This window comes from Megascapheus bottae, chromosome 13 (genome assembly GCF_031878675.1).
Source record: "Megascapheus bottae isolate mThoBot1 chromosome 13, mThoBot2.hap1, whole genome shotgun sequence".
Taxonomy (NCBI): Eukaryota; Metazoa; Chordata; class Mammalia; order Rodentia; family Geomyidae; genus Megascapheus; species Megascapheus bottae.
The window spans coordinates 11,570,435-11,591,838 of NC_143521.1; the positions used below are offsets into that span (position 1 = coordinate 11,570,435).

The 21,404-nt window shown below is 37.9% G+C and overlaps 1 protein-coding gene and 1 pseudogene across 27 annotated transcripts in view; one reads left to right on the forward strand and one right to left on the reverse strand.

Moving 5' to 3' along the window:
* The window catches only part of Sec31a (SEC31 homolog A, COPII component), a 79,361-nt gene that overhangs the window by 18,638 nt on the left and 39,319 nt on the right, over nucleotides 1–21,404 (forward strand). For 9 of the 27 annotated variants that reach the window (XM_090343310.1, XM_090343312.1, XM_090343316.1 and 6 more), the window contains exons 8-14: nucleotides 2,043–2,142; nucleotides 6,673–6,834; nucleotides 7,008–7,160; nucleotides 12,213–12,443; nucleotides 15,693–15,767; nucleotides 16,982–17,020; nucleotides 17,479–17,556. In XM_090343310.1, the coding sequence (XP_090199436.1) occupies nucleotides 2,043–2,142; nucleotides 6,673–6,834; nucleotides 7,008–7,160; nucleotides 12,213–12,443; nucleotides 15,693–15,767; nucleotides 16,982–17,020; nucleotides 17,479–17,556 (838 nt within the window). The remainder of the gene's footprint in view (nucleotides 1–2,042; nucleotides 2,143–6,672; nucleotides 6,835–7,007; nucleotides 7,161–12,212; nucleotides 12,444–15,692; nucleotides 15,768–16,981; nucleotides 17,021–17,478; nucleotides 17,557–21,404) is intronic. The other 18 variants (XM_090343319.1, XM_090343323.1, XM_090343336.1 and 15 more) reach the window with 3 other exon arrangements.
* LOC150055522 (26S proteasome regulatory subunit 10B pseudogene) lies at nucleotides 10,235–11,309 on the reverse strand (annotated as a pseudogene).

A 21,404-nucleotide genomic window follows, 5' to 3' on the forward strand; every position in this document is an offset into this window, starting at 1 on the left:
ACACACACACGCATGCACGCACGCACACGCATGCATGCATGCATGCCATGAGATTATCCCTACCAAATTGGGAAATAGGTCATAATTTCCTACCAGTTATTTCAAGTAAAAGGTAGTACATTAAATTATTAATATCGAATTCTTTTAGCCAAGTATTGAAATGTGTTATATAATTTGATTTCTGCTTTTATTAGAATTATTAAAATAAGTTCATGATAGTAATTTGGTAAATTTATTGTCACTGATAGTTACCACAGAGTTTATGAAAATTTTTTTCAGTATTGTTAAGTAAGAAACAAATTTAGGCTAGGAGTCTGGCCTAGTGGTAGAGTGCGTGCCTAGCATGCACGAAGACCCAGCTTCAATTCCTCAGAACCATGTACATAGAACAAGCCAGAAGTGGTGCTGCTGTGACTCAAGTGGTAGAACTCCAGCCTTGAGAAAGCCCAAGGACAGTGCTCAGGCTCTGAGTTCAAGTTCCAAGACTGGCAAAAAAAATAAAAAGAAAGGAAGGAAGAAAGAAGGAAATATTTATTTTATTAGTAGGTTATTTTCTAAGTACTTTTAGGGTTTTTTTTTCCTTCTTTCTCATGTAAGTATTGCAGACTACATTTTAAATCCTATAACTTTTCTTCTTCATTCTATCATTCTAGTTTCAAGTAGAGTCTCTAACATAGGTGTCATTATAGTAAAGAGAAAATATCAATTATGACTTTCTCTGGATAGGAAGATATAGGGAAATTTTGTTCTTTTGTGCTAATCTAAATTTTCATAATTTTTATCAAAAAAGTTTTTCTATACTAAGGTTAAAAGCATTATAAAATCATTAGAATAGACCAAGTATAAAGTCATATCCTGGAATTTGGTTTGTAGTATTTCCTGAGGAGACAGCTCTGAAATTTTTTCTTTTCTTTATTATTATTATTAGTATTATTTTTCAGTCGTGGGGCTTGAACTCAGGGCTTGGGCACTGTCCTTGAGCTTTCTCAAGTCTAGAGTTCTAGCACTTTAGCCACAATACCATATCAGGCTTTTTTGTGTATGTGGTACTGAGAATCGAACCTAGGACTTTATGCATGGGAGCCATGTACTCTACTACTAGGCCACACTCATGGCCCTGTTTTAATCTCGAATACTTGTCTATTAACAGAAGCTAGAAAATAGAAACAGAAAGAAAATATAAAGTAGTTGAATTTTTTTGCCCTCTATGAATAAACTTTATTATATTTGTTTAACTTATTTATGTATGCAATTCTTATAGTTTTTTTTTGTTTGTTTTTTTACCAGTTCTGGGGCTTGAACTCACAGCCTAGGTACTGTCCTTGGGCTTTCTCAAGACTAGAGCTCTACCACTTAAATCACAGCAGCACTTCTGGCCTTTTCTGTGTATGTGATACTGAGGAATTGAACCCAGGACTTTGTGCATGTTAGGCAAGCATTCTACCACTAGGCCAAACTCCTGGCCCCTTCTTATAGATTTTTTTTACAGATAAGATAATTTATGCATACAATCAGTTCTGGTTATCAAACCCCAGGGTCTTGTATTTGCTATAGGTAAACAAGCACTGAAACATTGAGCTATAACTCCACATCCTCTACTATCTAGTTTTATCTGTTCATTCTGTCATCAAAAGACAAGCTGAGTGAGGCTTGATCCTGTCTGTCTGGGTGGTGGAGGATCTACCTAACTGATCCCAGCTACTTAGGAGTTGGAGGATCTCAAGTTTGAGGTCAGCCATGCATAGTCAGTGAGGCACTGTCTCACTCAATACACATGGTGGTGTAATCCCCAGTTCCAAAACAGCAAAGCAAAATAGAAAGCCCATTTCTTTTCAATATTTGCTAACATGAATTTTCACTATATTTAACATCCTGTTTGTAATGATCAAAGAGCATGCTTTGCCTTCTAGAAAAGATACACTAAATTATACTTCTGTTAGCAGTGTTTGAGTCTATCTTAGACAAATATAACTTAATTTTGGTTTCTCAGGATTAAAAATTTCCTCATCTCTATATATTTTCTCCTTCTATATTTTTTATAGGGGAATTTTGGCAATTGCATGGAGCATGGCAGATCCTGAACTGTTATTGAGCTGTGGAAAGGATGCTAAAATTCTCTGTGCTAACCCAAACACAGGAGAGGTATGGGGAGGGAATGTCTCTCAACCTTATAGCTATTGTAATTTTTCTGATAAAATATTTACAAGAATTCAGATGGAGCTAAGATGCTATTAAACTTTTTTTTTTAAATTGGTCATGGGGCCTGGACTCTGGGTTCTCTGGGTTTGGGTACTATCCCTGAGCTCTTCAGCTCAAGGCTACCACCGTACCCCTGGACCTGGGCATTGTTCCTGAACTTTTCAGCTCAAGGCTACTACTGCGCTACCTTGAACCACAGTACCACTTTCCAGTTAATTGGGGATAAGAGTCTTGTGGCCTGGCTGGCTTTGAACTGCAATCCATAGATCTCAGCTTCCTGAGTAACTAGGATTACAGGCATGAGCATCATGCTCAGCTAAACTATTATTTTTATATTTTATTTATTTATTTATTTATTTATTGCCAGTCCTGGACTTGGGCTCAGGGCCTGAGCACTGTCCTTGGACTTTCTCAAGGCTAGCACTCTATTACTTGAGCCTCAGCACCACTTCCGGCTTTTTGCTATGTATATGGTACCGAGGAATTGAACTCGGGTCTTCGTGCATGCTAGGCAAGCACTCTACCACTAGGCCAAACTCCCGGCCATATTTTATTTTTTATAATAGAGTTTGTACTCAGGACTTTGCTTGCTTTGGCAGTCACTTTCTACTTGAGCCTTACTTACTACTCTATTTTTATTTTATTTATTTATGATTTTTAAAAATTGTATAGAGAGGTTACAGTTATATTTGCCAGAATGGCTTTCCTAACTTTTGGAACTATAGATTCTAATAAGGCAGATTGTTATAAGCACTTTTTAGTTACTTGAGATCCAGGTATAACAAAGTGGTAGCATGCATGCCTACCATGACAGGACTCTTGAGTTTGATCCCCAGCAGCCGTATGTACACAGATACTCACATGTACACACACATTTCCCATAAATTTTTATCTGAGTGCTTTAGCATGTTTAGTTATTTGATTTCTGGTTCAATTTACTTAAAATTAAGAAAGCAAAAGGTAAAAAAATAAAAGAACGAATTTTACCTCTTGTGACTTTAGATCAAGTAAATAACTTGTATTTTATACTGTGTCTGCCCATTTAAGTTCAAAATTTATGGAATTGTTCAGTGATCATTGTCATAATCCTATAATTTAATAAAACTAATTTTGCATGTGACTAGTGTATGCTTAGAATTTGAAGGAATAGACATTTTGTGCATGCTACAACTAAAAAGATTTTTTTTTTAATATCTGCAAACTAGGTAAGGACAAGTCTTAAGTTTCATCACTTATCAGTATAAGCATCAAAGAAATGAAAAAACTAGATACTGTTGCAGTTCTTTCTTTTTTTTTTTTTTTTTTGCCAGTCCTAGGGAGTGCTCAGGGCCTGAGCACTGTCTTTGGGCTTTCCTCAAGGCTAGGGCTCTATCACTTGAGCCATAGCACCACTTCTGGCTTTTTTCTATGTACATGGTACTGAGGAATTGAAACCCAGGTCTTTGTGCATGTTAGGCAAACACTCTACCAGTAGGCCAAACTCCCAGCCCACTTACTTACTTATGTATGTATGTATGTATGTATGTATGTATGTATGTATGTATGTATGTATGTATGTATATGTATGTCAATCCTGGGGCTTGAACTCTGAGCCTGGGTGTTGTCCCTGAGCTATTCAGCTCAAGTTTACTGCTTTACCTCTGGAGCCACAGCACCATTTCCTGTTCTTTATGGTCTTTAATGCCCAGGCTGGTTTTGAAACTTGATCCTCTGAGCTCAGCCACCTGAGTAGCTAGTATTACAGGCCTGAGCCACCGTGCCCGGCATGGCTTATTTTTTATTTTATTTATTTATTTATGTATGTATTTATGTATTTATTTTTCGCCAATCCTGGGGCTTGAACTCAGGGCCTAGGCACTGCCCTTAGACACTTTTTGCTCTAGGATAGCACTTTGCCACTTGAGCCACAGTGCCACTTCCAGCTTTTCCTGTGTTTGTGTTTCTGAGGAGTTCAATCCATGGCTTTGTGCATACTAGTGAGCACACTACCACTAGGCCATGCTCCCAACCTATTGATTTATTAAAAAAATTTTTTTTTTTGTGGGGCATAGGGCTTGAACTCTGGGCCAGGCACTGTCCCTGAGCACTTCAGCTCAAGGCTATTGCCCTATCCCTGGGCCTGGGCTTGTCCCTGAGCACTTCAGCTCAAGGCTACTGCCCTACCCTTGAGCCAAGCCCCACTTCTCATTTTCTAGAGGTTAATTGGAGATAAGAATCTCAGGTCCTTTTTTTATCCCCAGGCTGGCTTTGAACCTTGATCCTCAGATCTCAGCCTCCTGAGAAGCTAGGATTATAGGCATGAGCCTGGCTCTATTTACTTATTTTTTTATTGCCTTAAACCTATACTCCTATGAATTATCAGTTACCATCATATTAGCTTACCACATTAGCTTTTAATTAACAAGTATACCATTGTAAAGATGTTATATCAGCTCTTTTCTATGATTTTTTTTATCCTCTTCGTCTAAAGAAATTCTGTTATTTTTGTGCAACAAAAGACATAGTTTATGCATGGTTTCTCTCTTGAATAAGAGCTGTGTCTGTCCATGAATGCTTCCCTTTTAAGATTTTTTTTTCTTTTTGTCAGTCCTGGGGTTTGAACTCAGGGCCTGAGCACTGTCTTTGGGCTTTCTGAAGGCTACAGCTCTACCACTTGAGCCACAGCACCACTTCTGGCTTTTTCTGTGTATGTGATACCAAGGAATTGAACCTGAGCCTTCTTACATGTTAGGAAAGCACTCTTACCACTAGGCCAAACTCCCAACCCTTTAAGATTGATTTTTTTTATTTTACCTATTTGTCTAGTGATTGATTGACTGATTGATGGATTGCCAATCCTGCATCTTGAATTCAGTGTTTTCTCAAGGAGAGCATTCTACCTCTTGAGCCATGTTACCACTTCCAGCCTTTTCAGTGTATGTGGTACCCAGGAATTGAACCAGGGCTTTGTGCATGCTAGGCAAGCACTCTACCACTGGCCACAATCCTGATCCCAAAGATAACATAAATATGTGTATTTATTAGATATTATCAGGCAAATACAATTGGACATACTTATATGAGATAAGTAAGTTAAATAAGGATATTCAGGTCTTTCAGAACAATTACTGCTACTAATTTAAGAAGAACCTCAGTTTTTTTTTGTTGTTGTTTTTGTTTTTGTTTTGTTTTTTTGCTAGTCCTGGGGCTTGAAGTCAGTGCCTAGGCACTGTCCTTGGATACTTTTTTACACAAGTGTAATGCTCTGCCACTTGAGGTGCAGCGCCACTTCCTGCTTTTTCTGTGTATGTGGTACTGATGAATCCAACTCAAGGCTTTGTGTATGCCAAGCAAGCACTCTACCACGAGACTATGCACCTGGCCCAAGAACCTCAGTTTTGTTATTGTTGTTTGTTTGTTTCTGTTTTTGTTTTGCCAGTCCTGGTTTTGTGCCAAAGGCCTGAGCACTGTCCTTGGACTTTCTCAAGGCTAGAGCCCTGCCACTTGAGCCACATCACAACTTCTGGCTTTTTCCTGTGTATGTGGTACTGAGGAATTGAACCCGTGTCTTTGTGCATGCTAGACAAGCACTCTTACCACTAGGCCAAACAAACTCCTGGGCCAAGAACCTCAGTTGTTAAGATGTTCAAATTTAGTTAAAATTTGTGGTAGCATTGATGTTTTAGTGTAGTTGGACTTAAAATTAAAATTGTACAATTTCTTTTTTCTTTTTCTCTGCCAGTACTAGGGCTTGAAATCAGGGCTTGGGCTTTTTTTGTTGAAGGTTTTCACTCTACCACTTGAACCACAGCACTACTTCTGACTTTTTGTGTTTATGTGGTACTAAGGAATCAAACCCAGGGCTTCATGCATGCTGGCAAGCACTGTACCACTAAGCCACCTTTCCTGCCCTCCTACTATTTCTTTTCCTAGCTAAAGACAGTTTTTTTGTTTGTTTGTTTGATTTTAAGGAAATGTTTGATGGGTATGAAGGTTGCTACATGTAATCTTAGCTACTTGAAAGGAGATTAGCAGTTTTATAGTTTGAGTTTGGTCACAATAAAAATATTTAACCCTTTGACAAAAAAGAAAACACAACTTAAGGATGTGATTCTAGTAGTAGAACACCTGCCAAGCAACAGTAAAACCCTGAATTTATTCTCCAATACCACAAAATAATGAAAAATAAAAAACATTTAACGCTACTTATGTTACTATTTCAGGTATTTTAGTTGTAAAGCATCTGTATCCTTCTGATTTTTTTAATATATTTTTTATTGTAATTAATAGAAGGGTTACATGATATTTGCCAAATAAATGGTGCATTAATTCCCATATATTGATACCCTTTCACATGTCTTGGTCCCCAGTTCCCTCCCCCCCCACCCCTATCCCTCATCTTGTTTTTCCCCTGTTCCCTATCCAATTTCAGATAACCAAATACAAATATATCCGATTATCCTTCTGATTTTTGTTTGCTTATTTTTATCCTAGGTGTTATATGAACTTCCTACCAACACACAGTGGTGTTTTGACATTCAGTGGTGTCCTCGAAATCCTGCTGTCTTATCAGCTGCTTCCTTTGATGGTCGAATCAGTGTTTATTCTATCATGGGAGGAAGTACAGATGGTTTAAGGCAGAAACAAGTTGACAAGGTAATACAACAGTGTTAACGCTATTGTTTATAGCCCTTGAAGAAGACACTGTATAATTATTTGACAATATTGATTTCTAGATAATTATGATTTTAGAATTTCTTGGATATTATTTGAAAGAAATGCAAAATAGTATGTATGTTACAGTTTCCTACCTTTTTTTCTTCTTTTAGCTTTCTTCCTCTTTTGGAAATCTTGACCCCTTTGGCACAGGACAGCCTCTTCCTCCATTACAAATTCCACAGCAGACTGCTCAGCATAGTATAGTGCTGCCTCTGAAGAAGCCACCAAAATGGATCCGAAGACCTGTGGGAGCTTCCTTTTCAGTAGGTGGATTTTACTTTATGATTCATAGAAACAAAGAAATTTTCTAGTAATGAAGATCATTCAAAAGGAGAAAGTTTGGAGTGAGATATATTCATAGGCGGTTCATGTATCAACTTACCATTTTTGTGTATCTGTGTGTGTGTGTGTGACAAGTCCTGGATCTTTAACTCAAAGCCTGAGTTCTGTCCCTGAACTTTTTTCTTAAGGCTAGCACTTTACTCACTTTTTGATGGTTAATTGGAAGTACAAATCTGACTTTCTCAGTTTCTGAGTAGCTAGAATTATAGGTGTGAGCACTCATCATTCATTCATTCATTCATTCACTCACTCACTTATTTAGTGTCTTGGGTTGGTCCTGAGGCTTGAACTCAGGGCCTAGGTACTATTCCTGAGTTTTTGCTCAAGGGTAGTGCTCTACTTACTTAAGCCATAGTTCAACTTCTGGCCTTTCAGATTAAATTGGAGGTAAGACTCTGATGGACTACTCTGCCTGAGCCAATTTTGAACCAGAACCTCAGATCTCAGCTTCTGAGTTATGGGTATGAGCCACTAGTGCTATGTCCAATCTTAAATACCTTATTTTTCATGCTTTTGTGATAGTTTCCTAATTTCCTTTCATGTTGTTCATTAGTTTTTACAAACAGCTGTTTTATGTATTCATTTCTTCCTATATCACTGAATACACATATTGCTTCTAAAAGAACTTTGGTAGTTTCTTTTGGCGTTTCTATATATCAGATATTATTTGAACAGAAATATTTTTGCCTTTTTAAAGTTAAAGAGATGCCATTTAACAAATAAGTTTATGAATATAATGCTTCTTGGTTAGTATAGCTCCCTTCAACATTTTAACCCTACTTTGACTATCCCTTCCCTTGAACTCAGGGCCTGGCACTGTTGCTAAGCTCTTTGTTCGAGGCTAGCACTCTTAATACTTTGAGCCATAGCTCTATTTCCAGTTTTTCTGGGGGTTAAATGGAGATAAGAGTCTCACAGACTTTCCTTCCAGGGCTAGATTTAAACCACAGTCCTCAGATCTCAGCTTCCTGATTATCTAGGATTACAGGTGTGAATCATCAGTACCTGGCAATGAATCTTTTTTTTTTTTTTTTTTTTTTGCTAGTCCTGGGCTGAGCTCAGGGTGTGAGCACTGTCCCTGGACTTTCTCAAGGCTAGAGCTCTCCCACTTGAGCCTCAGCACCACTTATGACTTTTTTTTCTATGTATATAGTACCGAGGTACTTGCTAAGCAAGCACTCTACCACTAGGCCAAACCCCCAGCCCTGAATCCTTTTGTTGTTGTTGTTGTTTTTGCCAGTCCTGGGGCTTGAACTCAGGGCCTGGGCACTGAGCTTCTTCTGCTCAAGGCTAACACTAGCATTCTACCACTTGAGCCACAGTGCTAGTTCTGGCTTTTTCTGTTTATGTGGTACTGAGGAATTAAACCTAGGGCTTCCTATGTGCTAGGCAAGCACTCTACCATTAAGCCACATTCCCAGCCCTACAATGAATTCTTGACTGCATTCTCCCCAAATTCCACTAACACCTATTCATTTGTCTAACCCTATGTGTTAGGCACTACCCCCTTTAGCAAGGACCCATTTCCTGGTGCTTATTTTGTTGGGCTTTGACTTTGTCTTTCTAAACAATTAGATTTCTTTCTTTTTCTTTTCTTTTTTTTTTTTTTTTTTTTTTTGGTTTGTTGAGGGTCTTGAACTCAGTGCCTGGGCACTGTCCCTGAACTCTTTTGCTCAAGGATAGTGCTTTACCAGTTTGAACCAGAGCTTTACTTCTGGTTTTCTGATGGTGAGTTGGAGATAAGAGTCTCAGAATTTTCCTCTCTGGTCTGGTTTTGAACTTGCATCCTTAGTTCTTAGTCTCCCAAGTCTAGGATTACAGATGTGAGCCACTGGTGCCCAGTCTACACTATTCTTTCTTAATGGGCTTGCTTTTATTTCTTTTTCCTGTTTCTTAACGTTGGTTAGGACTTCCAGTACTACATTGAGAAGTGATGCGAGGTCCATCTTTACTTATTACTAATCTTAGATGACAAACTTTTAGTTTTTCACCATGAAGTATAAGGTTTGATCTCATTTTTAACTTCTATTATATTGAGAAAATTTTATTTTAGTACATTCCTGCTGCCATAATAAAATACCACTCACTGAGTGTGTAGCTTATAGACAGTTAAGACATTTGTAAACAGTAGAAATTTATTTTTTATGTTTTTGAACCCATGATCAAGTACCAGCAGGTTAATGATGGTGATGACCTGGTCTCTGCTTCTGAGATTGCATTGTTTCTGCATGCTCCAGAGAGAAAGAATGCTGTGTACTAAACTGTGAGAAGATCAAATCCTGGCTAGTTTTTGTCTGTTCTTCTAATATTCCATCCTCTTGACTGAATTGCCCTTTAAAGGCCCTACATCAATATTGATTTTAAGTTCCAGAGGTAATGCATACTTTCAACCCATAGCACTTTTTTTAAAAAATCGTTTTTTATTTTTCATGCCAGTCCTGGGGATTGATCTCTAGGCCTGGACACTGTCCCTCAGCTCTTTTGCTCTACCACTTTGAGCCACAGCTCCACATCTGTTTTTTGAGTGGTTAATTTGACTTTTCTGCCTGGACTGACTTTGAACTATGATCTTAAAATCTCAGCCTTCTGAGTAATTTTTTTTGCCATTTCTGAGGCTTGAACTCAGGACCTAAACACTGTCCATGGGCTTTCTCAAGGCTAGAGCGCTAGAGCTCCAACACTTGAGCCACTGCACCACTTCCGTTTTTTTGTTTTTTTCCTATGTATGTGGTACCAAGGAATTGAACCCAGGTCTTTGTGCATGCTAGGCAAGTACTCCACCACTAAGCCAAACTGCCGGCCCACGTTATTGTTTTTTTTTTTTTTAACTCACTTTGTTTTTTCTTCTCACATCTATCTTCATTATTTTCTTCTAGTAACTTTGGGATTTGTTTTTTCTTCTTGTTCTGTTCCTTTGGGATTAGATTAACTAGTTGCTTTGAGATTTTTATTCTTTTTAGTGTATTTTTCTGCTGTGATTTTTTTTTTAATTTTCCTTAGCTTTATTTTTACAGTAAGCTAGTCTGTCATGCAGCCATCAAAAACCTTACAGAAAATTATACAGGCTTGTAGTCCAATTTAGACTCCAGCTTCTTAGAATCAGTAACTTTTCTGACACTTAGATGAATTCTTCCTGAACTACAAAGTCATGATCAGCACGAATTGCAAACATCCCTGCTTCAGTACAAACATTTCTCAGGTCTGCTCCATTGAACCCATCTGAAAGCTTCACAATTGCTTCATAATCTGTTTCACTATGCTGTGTAATTGGACCTGTTTGTTTGGTAAATCAATATATATATATTTCTATCTAATTGTCCTGGATGCAGCAAAGCAGGATCCAACGTATCTGGTCTGTTTGTAGCCGTGGTCATTTTAACTCTATGCAGAGTTTCAAATCCATCCATTTGATTCAGTAACTCCATTAAAGTTCTCTGAATCTGTCAGCTGAAGTACCCTCAGAAAACCAACGACCACCAATAGCATCTATTTCATCCATGTAAATGGTGCATGGCTGATGGTCTCTGGCATAATTAAACATTTCTGTAATCAAATGAGCACTGTCACCAATGTACTTGTCTACAGTAGAACTAGTTACAACCTCTAGGAAATTGCAGTCCAGCTGGCTGCCAATAGCTCATGCCAAGAGTTTTTCCTGTGCCTGGTGGTCCATATAACAAACAGCCATTTGGAGGTATTATTCCTACACATTGGAATAATTCTGGGTTTGTAAGAGGTAATTCCATTACCTTTCTTAATTCCCAAATCTGTTCTGACAGCCCTCCAATCTCAGAATAAGAAACATTTCCAGGATCTTCATGAGACATGTTTTAAACCAATGGATCCACCTCTCTTGGCAAATATCTCATGATAGTGTAGTCATATCCAAAGCAACTCTTGTTCTAGGCTTCAACTTACTTTTGTCAAGCTGTCGATGACAACCCACAACATGTCTTGGTCCATTTGTAGCTTTAACAATGAATTTTTTCTTCAGTTAATTGCTTGAGCACTTCACCTACAATCTGCCTGACGCTTTGTAGGGCCTTCAGATCATTTTCAGACTTTTCGTACTGTTCTTTCCTTGTGCTCTAGCAGCTTCTTGCGGTAGTCCTGAAGCGCCTTATCTGCTCATAGGGGATGCTGGGAATCTTCTAAAGTTTGTTACACTGTGGTTGGCAAAAATTGCTTTCAGTCATTCAATTTTAAATTTGTATGGTTATATGATTTGCATAATTTCAATTTTAATTATTTTCAATTTTGGGTCCAGACCAGACTTTGAACTTTTGATCTGATGCTTTTGCTCATTGGCTGATGCTCTATCACTTGAACTTTGCCTCCAAACCCTCAATCTTAAATTTTTGATTGCTTAGTGGCTTAATATGTAATTTGCCCTGAAAAAGGTTATGTGTGGACTTGAGCAGAATTGTATAGTCCGTTGATGGGAATGAAGTGTTCTATAATGTCTCCTGAATTTTGTTTGAGTGTTTTCCAAATCCTGTCAGGTTATTATAGCCATTATTGACAGTGAGAGATTGAAATCTTTTATAACTTAGTTACTATTTTCTCTCTTCATTTCTGTCAGTTGGTTGCATGTATGTTTCATATATATTAGTGTTTGCTTTACATAGAAACAAGAAAATGAATAAATCTAAATCTCTTATGAAGACCAGTATAGATCTTAGCTAGGGAGACTCAGTTATTTTATCTTTTTGTGAAATTCCAAATCAGGGTACTACCTAAAACTTGCTTTGCTTATTTGTGTGCCTATTATTTTTAGTTTTATTTTCATGATGAATATTGAAAATGGAGAGTATGTAATTGAAGGCTAGAGTCAGATTGTACAATATAGGAGAATAGAAGCCAGATTCATCCAAATTGGTGTATGTTTAGTCCACAGTTGATTATTATATCAAGTTTACAGTAGCCATGTTTAATGATGGTTAACGTGATTCCATTCACTTTTTCTCTTACAGTTTGGAGGCAAACTGGTTACCTTTGAGAATGTCAAAGTGCAGTCTCAGCAGGGAGTTGAGCAGCAGCAGCCACACGTATTCATTAGCCAAGTGGTGACAGAGAAGGAGTTTCTCAGTCGATCAGATCAACTGCAGCAGGTCGTGCAGTCACAGGGATTTATCAGTTACTGCCAGAAGAAAATTGATGCTTCTCAGACTGAATTTGAGAAAAATGTTTGGTCCTTTTTGAAGGTAAAGTTGGTATTTGAGTCCATTTTATTTCGTTATTTGTAAAATTAACTGTCCTTGTTCTAAAATCTTTTCAACAGTTGTGAAAGTATGATTTGAGGAATTTATGGTGAAGTTTTAGAAACTAGAGCTAGGGTGATATTGTATGCCTGTAATCCCTGTAATTCAGAGGCTGAGAATGTAAGACCTTTCTTGCCTACATAGTAAGACTATGTCTAAAAACCTAATGAGGTGTGCACCTTACTTTTTTTTTTTAACCAGTCCTGTGGTTGAAACTCAGGGCCTGGACACTGTCCCTGAGCTTTTGTGCTCAAAGCAGCTGCACTTTTGGTGTTTCATTGGAGTTTCATGGACTTCACTTAAAATCTTTTGAGAAAATTATTTATTTTTTTTGTGTGTGCTGGTCCTGGGCTTGAATTCAGGGCCTGAACATTACCCCTAAGCTTTTGTGCTCAAGGATAGCACTCTTGCATTTGAGCCACAGTTCTTTTTCTTGCCTTTTGGTGATTATAATCAGAGATATAAGTCTCAGAATTTGCCTTTTTTTGGGGGGGGTCAGTCTTGGGGCTTGATCTCTGGGCACTGTCCCTGAGCTCTTCAGCTCAAGGCTACTGCTCTACCCCTGGAGCCACAGTGCCACTTCCAGTTTTCTAGTGATTGGTTGGAGATGAGGCGATCCTCAGTTCTTAGACTCCTGAGTAGCTAGGATTACAGGCATGAGTCAGTGGCACCCTGTAGCATAATGTTTTATGTCAAAAGATTTCCTTCTTTTCTTTGACAAACCAAATCAAAAGTATTTTTTATTGTAATTAATAGAGGGGTTACAGTTATATTCATCAGATAGAAGGTGCATTACTTCACACGCATTGATACCCCTTCTCATGTTTTTGTCCCCATTTCCTTCCCTCCCACCTCCTCCCCTCATCTTGTTTTCCTACCTTCTCTTTCCTATTTCAGATAATAAATGTATATACAATATAGCAGGTAACAAGGTAAGATACTGTAACAATAGGAGAATAACCAAGGGGCAACAAAAGAGATGAGAAATAACATAGTACATTAAGAACAACAAGCACACATTATATAGCTCTTGTTTCCATATCCTGGAGGTCCTTTCATTTAGCCTCATCCGATATGGCCTTATGTATCTAGGTTTTGAGCTATTGTAATCCTCTACTAGGAGAGTCCAATGTTTGTTTTAATTATTACAAATGAGGGAAACCATTGAGCCTATGTTCCTTTGGGTCTGGCTTCACTTAATATGATTTTTTTCCAAGTCTTTCCATTTCCTTACAAATGGGGTGATGCCATTCTTTATAAAGGAAGCATGGAATTCCATTGTGTATAAATATCACATCGATCGAAACATCTACTGAGGGGCATCTGGGTTGGTTCTGTATCTTTGCTATGGTAAATAGTGTTGCAATGAACGTTGTGCTTTAGTATGTCCTTGTTTCTGGACGATTGGGTAAATGCCAAGTAGTGGAATTGCTGGGTCATAGGGGAGCTCTGTTTAGTCTTGAGGAACTGCCATACTGCTTTCCATAGTAGGTGAATGAGTTTACACTCCCACCAACAGTGTAGTAGTGTTCCCTTCTGGCCACATCCCTGCCAGCATCTGTTGTTATTACATTTCATGATCATGGTCATTCTAACTGGAGTGAGGTGGAATCTCAGAGTTGAGTATTTTTTAAATAGTAAACAATATAAAGATATATTTAAGAAAAGAACATTCAGTAAAACTTTTAAATTGAAACATAAAAGTTACCATAATAGAAGCAAAGTAATTAGTAGTTAATAGTAAACTAGCTAAGGAAAATGGGAGAAGAGAGACAGAAGAGGCATATAGGAGGATTGGGGATATTTCTTTCTCTTTCTTTCTTTTTCTTTTTTCTTTTTTTTTTGGTCGATCATGGGGTTTGAACTCTGGGCCTGGACATTGTCCCTTAACTCTTCAGCTCAAGGCTAGAGCTCTACCATTGGTGCCACAGTGCCATTTCAGTTTTCTGGTAGATAAGGGATAAGAGTTTCACAAACTTTCGAACTTTCGTGCCCTGGCTGGCTTTTGAGCCATGATCCTTCGATCTCAGTCTCCTGAGTAGTTAAGATTACAGACGTGAGCCATCAGTGTGCCTGTCCGTTGGAGATATTTCTTATCCTTTCATTAAAGAGAAATTTCAGGAAGGAAAGAAATCCCTTTCACAGAAGTGTATTTAAAAAAAATTTTTTTTGTCAGTCCTGGGGTTTGAACTCAGGGCCTGAGCACTGTCCTTGGGCTTTCTCAAGGCTAGCACCCAACCACTTGAGCTACAACACCACTTCTGGCTTTTTCTGTGTTTGTGGTACCAAGGAATTGAACCTAGGGCTTTGTACATGCTAAACAAGCACTCTGCCACTCCACCACACTCCTAGCCCAACAGAAGTTTATTATTTTTATTTTTTATTTTTTTTGGCTAGTCCAGGAGCTTGAATTCTTGGTCTAAGCACTGTCCATGGGCTTTCTAAAGGCTAGCACTCTACCACTTGCCACAGCACCATTTCCAACCTTTTCTTTTCTTTTTTTGTCAGTTGTGGGACTTGAACTCTGGGCCTGGGCATTGTCCCTGAGCTCTTCAGCTCAAAGCTACTGCCCTGCTCCTTGAGCCACAGTACCACTTCTGGTTTTCTGGTGGTTAATAAGAGTCTCATATAGTTTAGTTGGGTTTGAACTGTGATCCTCAGATATCATCCTTCTGCGTAGCTAGGATTACAGGTTCACCCCACCCAAGTGTTTTCTGCTTTTTCTATGTATGTGGTACCAAGGAATCGAACCTGGGTCTTCATGCATGCTAGGCAAGCACTCGACCATTAGGCCACTCTCCCAGCCCAGAATTGGCCCCCTTTTTTTTTTTTTTTGGGTCCATGGTGGGCCATGGACTTTGGGCGCTGTCCTTGAGCTCTTCAGCTCAAGTATAGTGGAATATACCTAAAAAGTAATCCCAGTATTTGGGAGGCTGAGACAGAAGAATCATGAGCTCAGGGCTAGTATTGAATTGTAGGTCAGCCTAGGTTATATATATATAAGAAAGAAATCAAAAGGCATGTCAAAACAAAACAAAAAACAGATTGTTTTAAAAAATCCATTCTCTATATTCTTTTCTGATGATCTTTAGGCTTTAAATATTCATCATAATCTTGCTTAGAATTTGACCAATTCTTACTAAAAAGTATAAGCCTTTGTTTCACAAATATGTTCTTTTTTTGGGGGGTTAGGTAAACTTTGAGGATGATTCTCGTGGAAAGTATCTGGAACTTCTAGGATACAGAAAAGAAGATCTTGGAAAGAAGGTAAACATTTGGGAAAGTTAAGTGTCTGTTCCTTAATAAAATATTCATTTATTTCTTTTAATAAAATTCTTTACAAATTAAGTCAGATCTGAAAGTAAACATTGTATAAGAATTGGTGTTAGTTTTTTAAAATTTTGAAAACTGTACTTTATATCTGGTCTTAGAATCTGACAAAACTAATCAAAGTGGTCAGAACAATTTGGCCTTGACAAATAAGACACTGTGAGTCCCAAGCAGTAGAAATAACTTCAAGATTTTAACAGGGTATGTAAACAGTGACCTTGTTGGGGTGTGTGCGGGGGACTTATGAATCCCCCCTAAGTTCTGTATTTCCACTTGCTACAATTTTCCACCTTAGTTGTGTGTATTTCACAGTTTTCAAACTGTGTTGTTGATCCATAACAAGTAAGTAGATATTTTACAACAGAAGTGTGAAATATTATACTGAACTGAATAAATAGAAAATCCTAAGTGATTTGCTCTGTACTTTAACTTAAAAAAAAAAAAAATCCTAGGCCCGGAATTTAGCCTAGTGGTAGGGTGCGTGCCTAGCATGCAGGAAGATCCTCGTTCAATTCCTTGGTACCACTTATGTCAAAAAAGCTGGAAGTGGTACTGTGGCTCAAATGGTAGAGTGCTAGCCTTGAGAAACCCCAAGGACAGCGCCCCAGGACTGGCAAAAAAAAAAAAAAAATCCCCTTTAGGATGACATTGTCCAAAAAAGAAATGTACTCTTTACCTCACTTATAAAATGATACTCCCTCTGTACAAACATACCTTAATGCAATTATATTTTTAAAAGGGTGAAATCATCCAGTGCTGGTGGCTTATACCTTCAATTCTAGCTGCTCAGGAGGCTGAAATCTGAGTATCTGGATTTGAAGCCAGTCCCAGGATGGAAAGCTGAGACTTCTTATCTTCAACTAACTACCCCTCCCCCCCAAAAAGAAAAACAATAAGCCAGAAGTGGAGCTATGGCTTATGTGGTAGAACACTGTCCTTGAGCATAAAAGCTCCTGATTAGCCCAGGCTCTGAGTTCCAGCCTGAGAATCAGCACAAAGAAAACAAACCACCCCCTAAAAAACAAACAACAACAACAAAACAACCAACTTCTGTGAATTTTTGCCAACAAAGATAGGGTAACAGGTGAACATTTGTTGTATGTCCTGAAGTAGAATTCTAGTTAGTAGGTGAGTTGTTATTTTTATTTCAGATTGCTTTGGCCTTGAACAAAATGGATGGATCCGATGTGGTAAGGAGGTCTTTCAAAATAGCTACCTTTTGAGAAAAAAGTACATAGCTACCTTCTGAAAGTTCATTAAGTTATAAGAATGACCCATAAAACCTTTATTTCCTCATGCTTTCTATGCTTTATGGTGTATATACTGACCCATATATTTTAATAAATTCATAATTCTCAGTTACATTTAGCTGGTAAAGCCTACCTTCCTTTATTTTGGCATAGTTAAATTTTGTAAAAAGAAAATTGGAATCAAATGACTTTCACAAATGGTTGACATTTGGTAGGAAAAAAGGGAAAATATTCTTCGCTTTTCCTGTAATGTTTCTCAAATAAATTTACTTGATATTGCTTCTTATGATCAAACTAGCTCTGGATGTTATTGGTTGGGTCTTTTGTCTTCCTTGTTACTAATAAACTTTTAATGTCACCTTCTTCAACTTCCTCTGTAATTGTTTTGTGTACCAAAGGCTCTTAAAGACTCTGACCAAGTAGCACAGAGTGATGGGGAGGAGAGTCCTGCTGCTGAAGAGCAGCTCTTGGGAGAGGTACTTGTTTTTGTTTGTTTTTGTTTTTTTCATATTATGTTGGACGAGTATGTGATATTTATGTCTCTCACATTGAAACGTAGAAAGTTATCTTGACTACCTTACAAAGTGAAGATGTAGCATATTGTTTTCCTAAAGCTACTTAGAGATCTACTTACCTAGACTGAAAGAAGTATCACCCCTGAAGTCTAATTCTCTTACCTAGCTTGTGGATTGTACATTTTAAAAGTAACAGCTGATCTGAAGTTAACTAAATTTGGTCAGGTGGCTGTTAGCATGTTAAAATGAAGAGATTTTATTTGGAAATCTGTTTATTGCATGCTAAATTAATTATTTCCTTAGCGTACTAATCTTTAGGGACCATTAGCTCTAGTATAAACTTGAAATTTGCCCTGAACTTGGAATGCAAATAAATAGCACTTTATTGAACTAAACTGATTGTCATGATTTACTGTTCACTGCTCCTTAGTTATACTTGATAAATGCTGTAACTAATTAAGAGTCCTTGAACACAGAATTGTCTCGTTAATTTTTTTCCTTTTGATTTTCTGGAGCACTTTAACCACTAATAACTAATTCTCTAGATTACTTCTCTTGTTTCTAATTCGATTTCATTTTGGAAAATTAATCAAGTTCTTCTTATCTCATCTTTTTCTTTTTCATTGCCCCTTGTGAGATGGTAATATCTTGAATATGAAATATTTTATGTAATCATTTACTAAGTTTTAAAAACAATGCATCAATATATTTAGATAAACAAGATGAAATCAGTCTGCTAGCATTTAACAAGGAAACAAGATATAGATAAAATCTTAATAAAATCTGAAGTAATTTGTGGGAATGCCTAGAGAAAATTATATATATATATATAAATGTATATTCATTTGTGTTTAATTACACTAACTATGTATTTCAAGTAAAAGATAATTTGAGGGCCGAGAGTTTGGCCTAGTGGTAGCATTCTTGCCTAGCATGCATGAAGACCCAGGTTTGATTCCTTGGTACCACATACATACAGAAGCCAGAAGTGGTGCTGTGGTTCAAGTGGTAGAGCACTAGCCTTGAGGAAAGCCCAAGGATAGTACTCAGGCCCCAAGTTCAGTCCCCAGGACTGCCTACCCACCCCCCCCCCCCAAAAAAAAAAGATAATTTGCAGCCAGATGAGGTGGCTCACACCTGTAATCCTAGCTACTGAAGACCAATAAACTACTCAGTGGCACTGTGGCTCAAGTGGTAGTGCAGTAACTTTGAGCTGAAGAGTTCAAGGATAGGGCCCAGTATTTAAGCCCTATGACTGATCTCTCCTTCCCCCCCAAAAAAGATAATTTGATAATATATCATGAATAATAATGCTTGAAAAATTCTGTTTCAAGGGATAAAATCTACACTTTTAACAATTTTGTACCATTTTGACCTTGCATATATATTAGAAATCCATACATAGAGGCTAATTTGAAAAACAGTTAAACAAGTAAAGTTTGTATTTGTGCATTGTGTATGATACTGGGGATTGAAATCAAGGTCTCTTACACACTGCTTTTAAATGCTTTTATTCAGACAGGGAAAGGTAACGGTTATAGTTGATATTTTGATATGACTAGTTAAATTTTTTTTAATTGTAATTAGTAAAAGGGTTACATGATATTTGCCAGATAGAAGGTGCATTAATTCACATACATTGATACCCTTTCACATGTCTTGGTACTCATTACCCTCCCCCCCACACCCCCCACCCGTCTTGGTTTTCTAGTTAAATTTTTTACATGAACTTATGCTATACTCTGCAATGAAATGTCTCAGTTCCACAATGCTTTGAATTCCAGGTATTTACATTAAAATATTTAGCACAAGCACAGAAGATAGTTTGTCTTATATAGAAAGCAGTTTTGTTTTGTTTTTGCCAGTCCTGGGGCTTGAACTTAGAGCCTGGGCACTGTCCCTGAGCCTCTTTGTGCTCAGCACTAGCACTCTACCCCTTGAGTCACAGTGCCACTGAGTAGTTTATTGGTGATAAGAGTTACAGACTTTCCTTCCCGTTTGCCTTCAAACCATGATCCTCAGATTTTAGTCTCCTGAGTAGCTAAGATTCCAGGCATGAGCCACTGGCACCCAGCAGTATAGATTTTGCAAGTGAACATTCCTAATCTGATAAGAGTTTGGAATTTGAATTATTTTAAATTTCAATTTTTTTTCCATTTAAATGCTCAGACTATTGCCTTACAAATTACACACACACGCACAACCAGTTTAACCTGTTCTGTCAGATATGACTAATTTAAGAGAACATGAAATGTATAATTGGATTTGGGCATATTCAAGTATGTACAAATAGAATTTTTTCTTGATGGTGCTGGAGATGAAACTCAGGGCCTCACATAAGCTGGGCAAGTACTCTACTGCTGGCTTACACCTATCTGCAATCCCCTTGTATTTTTTTTTAATTAAAGAATTTATTAACATTGATTTTTACATATTTCAAATGACGTGTTTAACAAACAGGTATTCAAGAAGGGAATCTATATACAATCACTGGCACTTAGATTTTAGAACATAATCAAAATTAGGCTGAGGGTTTGTATGTCATAGATACATAATTATTATGTAATAAAACATTATGTCTATAGAGTCATAAGTTTTTATGACTATGTAGTTGTGTTTATATTTCCAATACCATGTCCATAGCATTGGGTGTGCAACTTTTGAGTCCTCGCTCTTGTACCTTGTATTGCTTTTTGAAGGTTTAGTTGTTTGTTTTTGGTCGGGACTGGAGATTGAACTCAAGGCCATAAATTCTCGCTAGACTTTTTCACTCATAACTGGTGCTTTACCACTTTTCCTTGCCTCCACTTCCAATTTTTTAATTTTTTTTTTTTGTTGGCTGATTATAGATAAGAGTCGCTTGGTTTAATTCTGCCTCTGCAGGCATCAAAACCAAGATCCTCAGATAGCAGCCCCCTGAATGGATAGAATTATAGGAAGGGGAGTTTTTAGCACCTGGTCCTATATTACTTTTGTACTAAGAAACATCAAGGATTTTTTCATGATTTTAATTAAAACAAGACATACTATAATCAAAGTATAGTAGACTGGAATTTTTAGATGTGTAGAAGTATGTTTTAACATCTAAATATAACTTAGTCATGAATAGTTTTAATATTTCAAGCTACTCAGAATTGGAGTATCTTAAGAAAATAAATTCTTCACTGTTGTTTTGCTTCTTTTGCTTGTTCTGGGCCTGAGCACTGTGCCTAAGCTTTTATGCTTCTTTGAGCCACAGCACCATTGCTAGATTTTGGTTAATTGGCAGTAAGAGTCTCATGATCTTTCCTGCCTGCGCTGACTGTGAACCCTGATCCCCAGATCTCAGCCTCCTGAGTAGCTAAGATTACAGGCGTGAGGCACTGATGCCTGGCTGGCTGATTCTTCTCTTTTGATAGTAACTTTGCTACTCAGAGTTGGGGTACCTAAGAAAGCAGTGTTTCTTCACTTTTTTTGGGGGGGGGGGTCATGGGGTTTGAACTCAGCCTGGACATTGTCCCTGAGTTCTTTTGCTGTAGGCTACCACCCTACCCCTGGGCCTGGGCGCTGTCCCTGAGCTCTTCAGCTCAAGGCTACCACCCTACCCTTGAGCCAAGCCGCACTTCCCTTTTTCTGGAGGTTAATTGGAGATAAGAATCTCGGGTCCTTTTGTGCCAGGCTGGCTTTGAACCTTGATTCTCAGATCTCAGCCTCTTGAGTAGCTAGAATTACCAGTGTGAGCTACCGCGCCCAGTCTTCACTTTTTTTCCCCTCTTGTGCTAGTCCTAGAGCTTGAACTTGGGGCATGGATGCTGTCCCTAAGCTTCTTT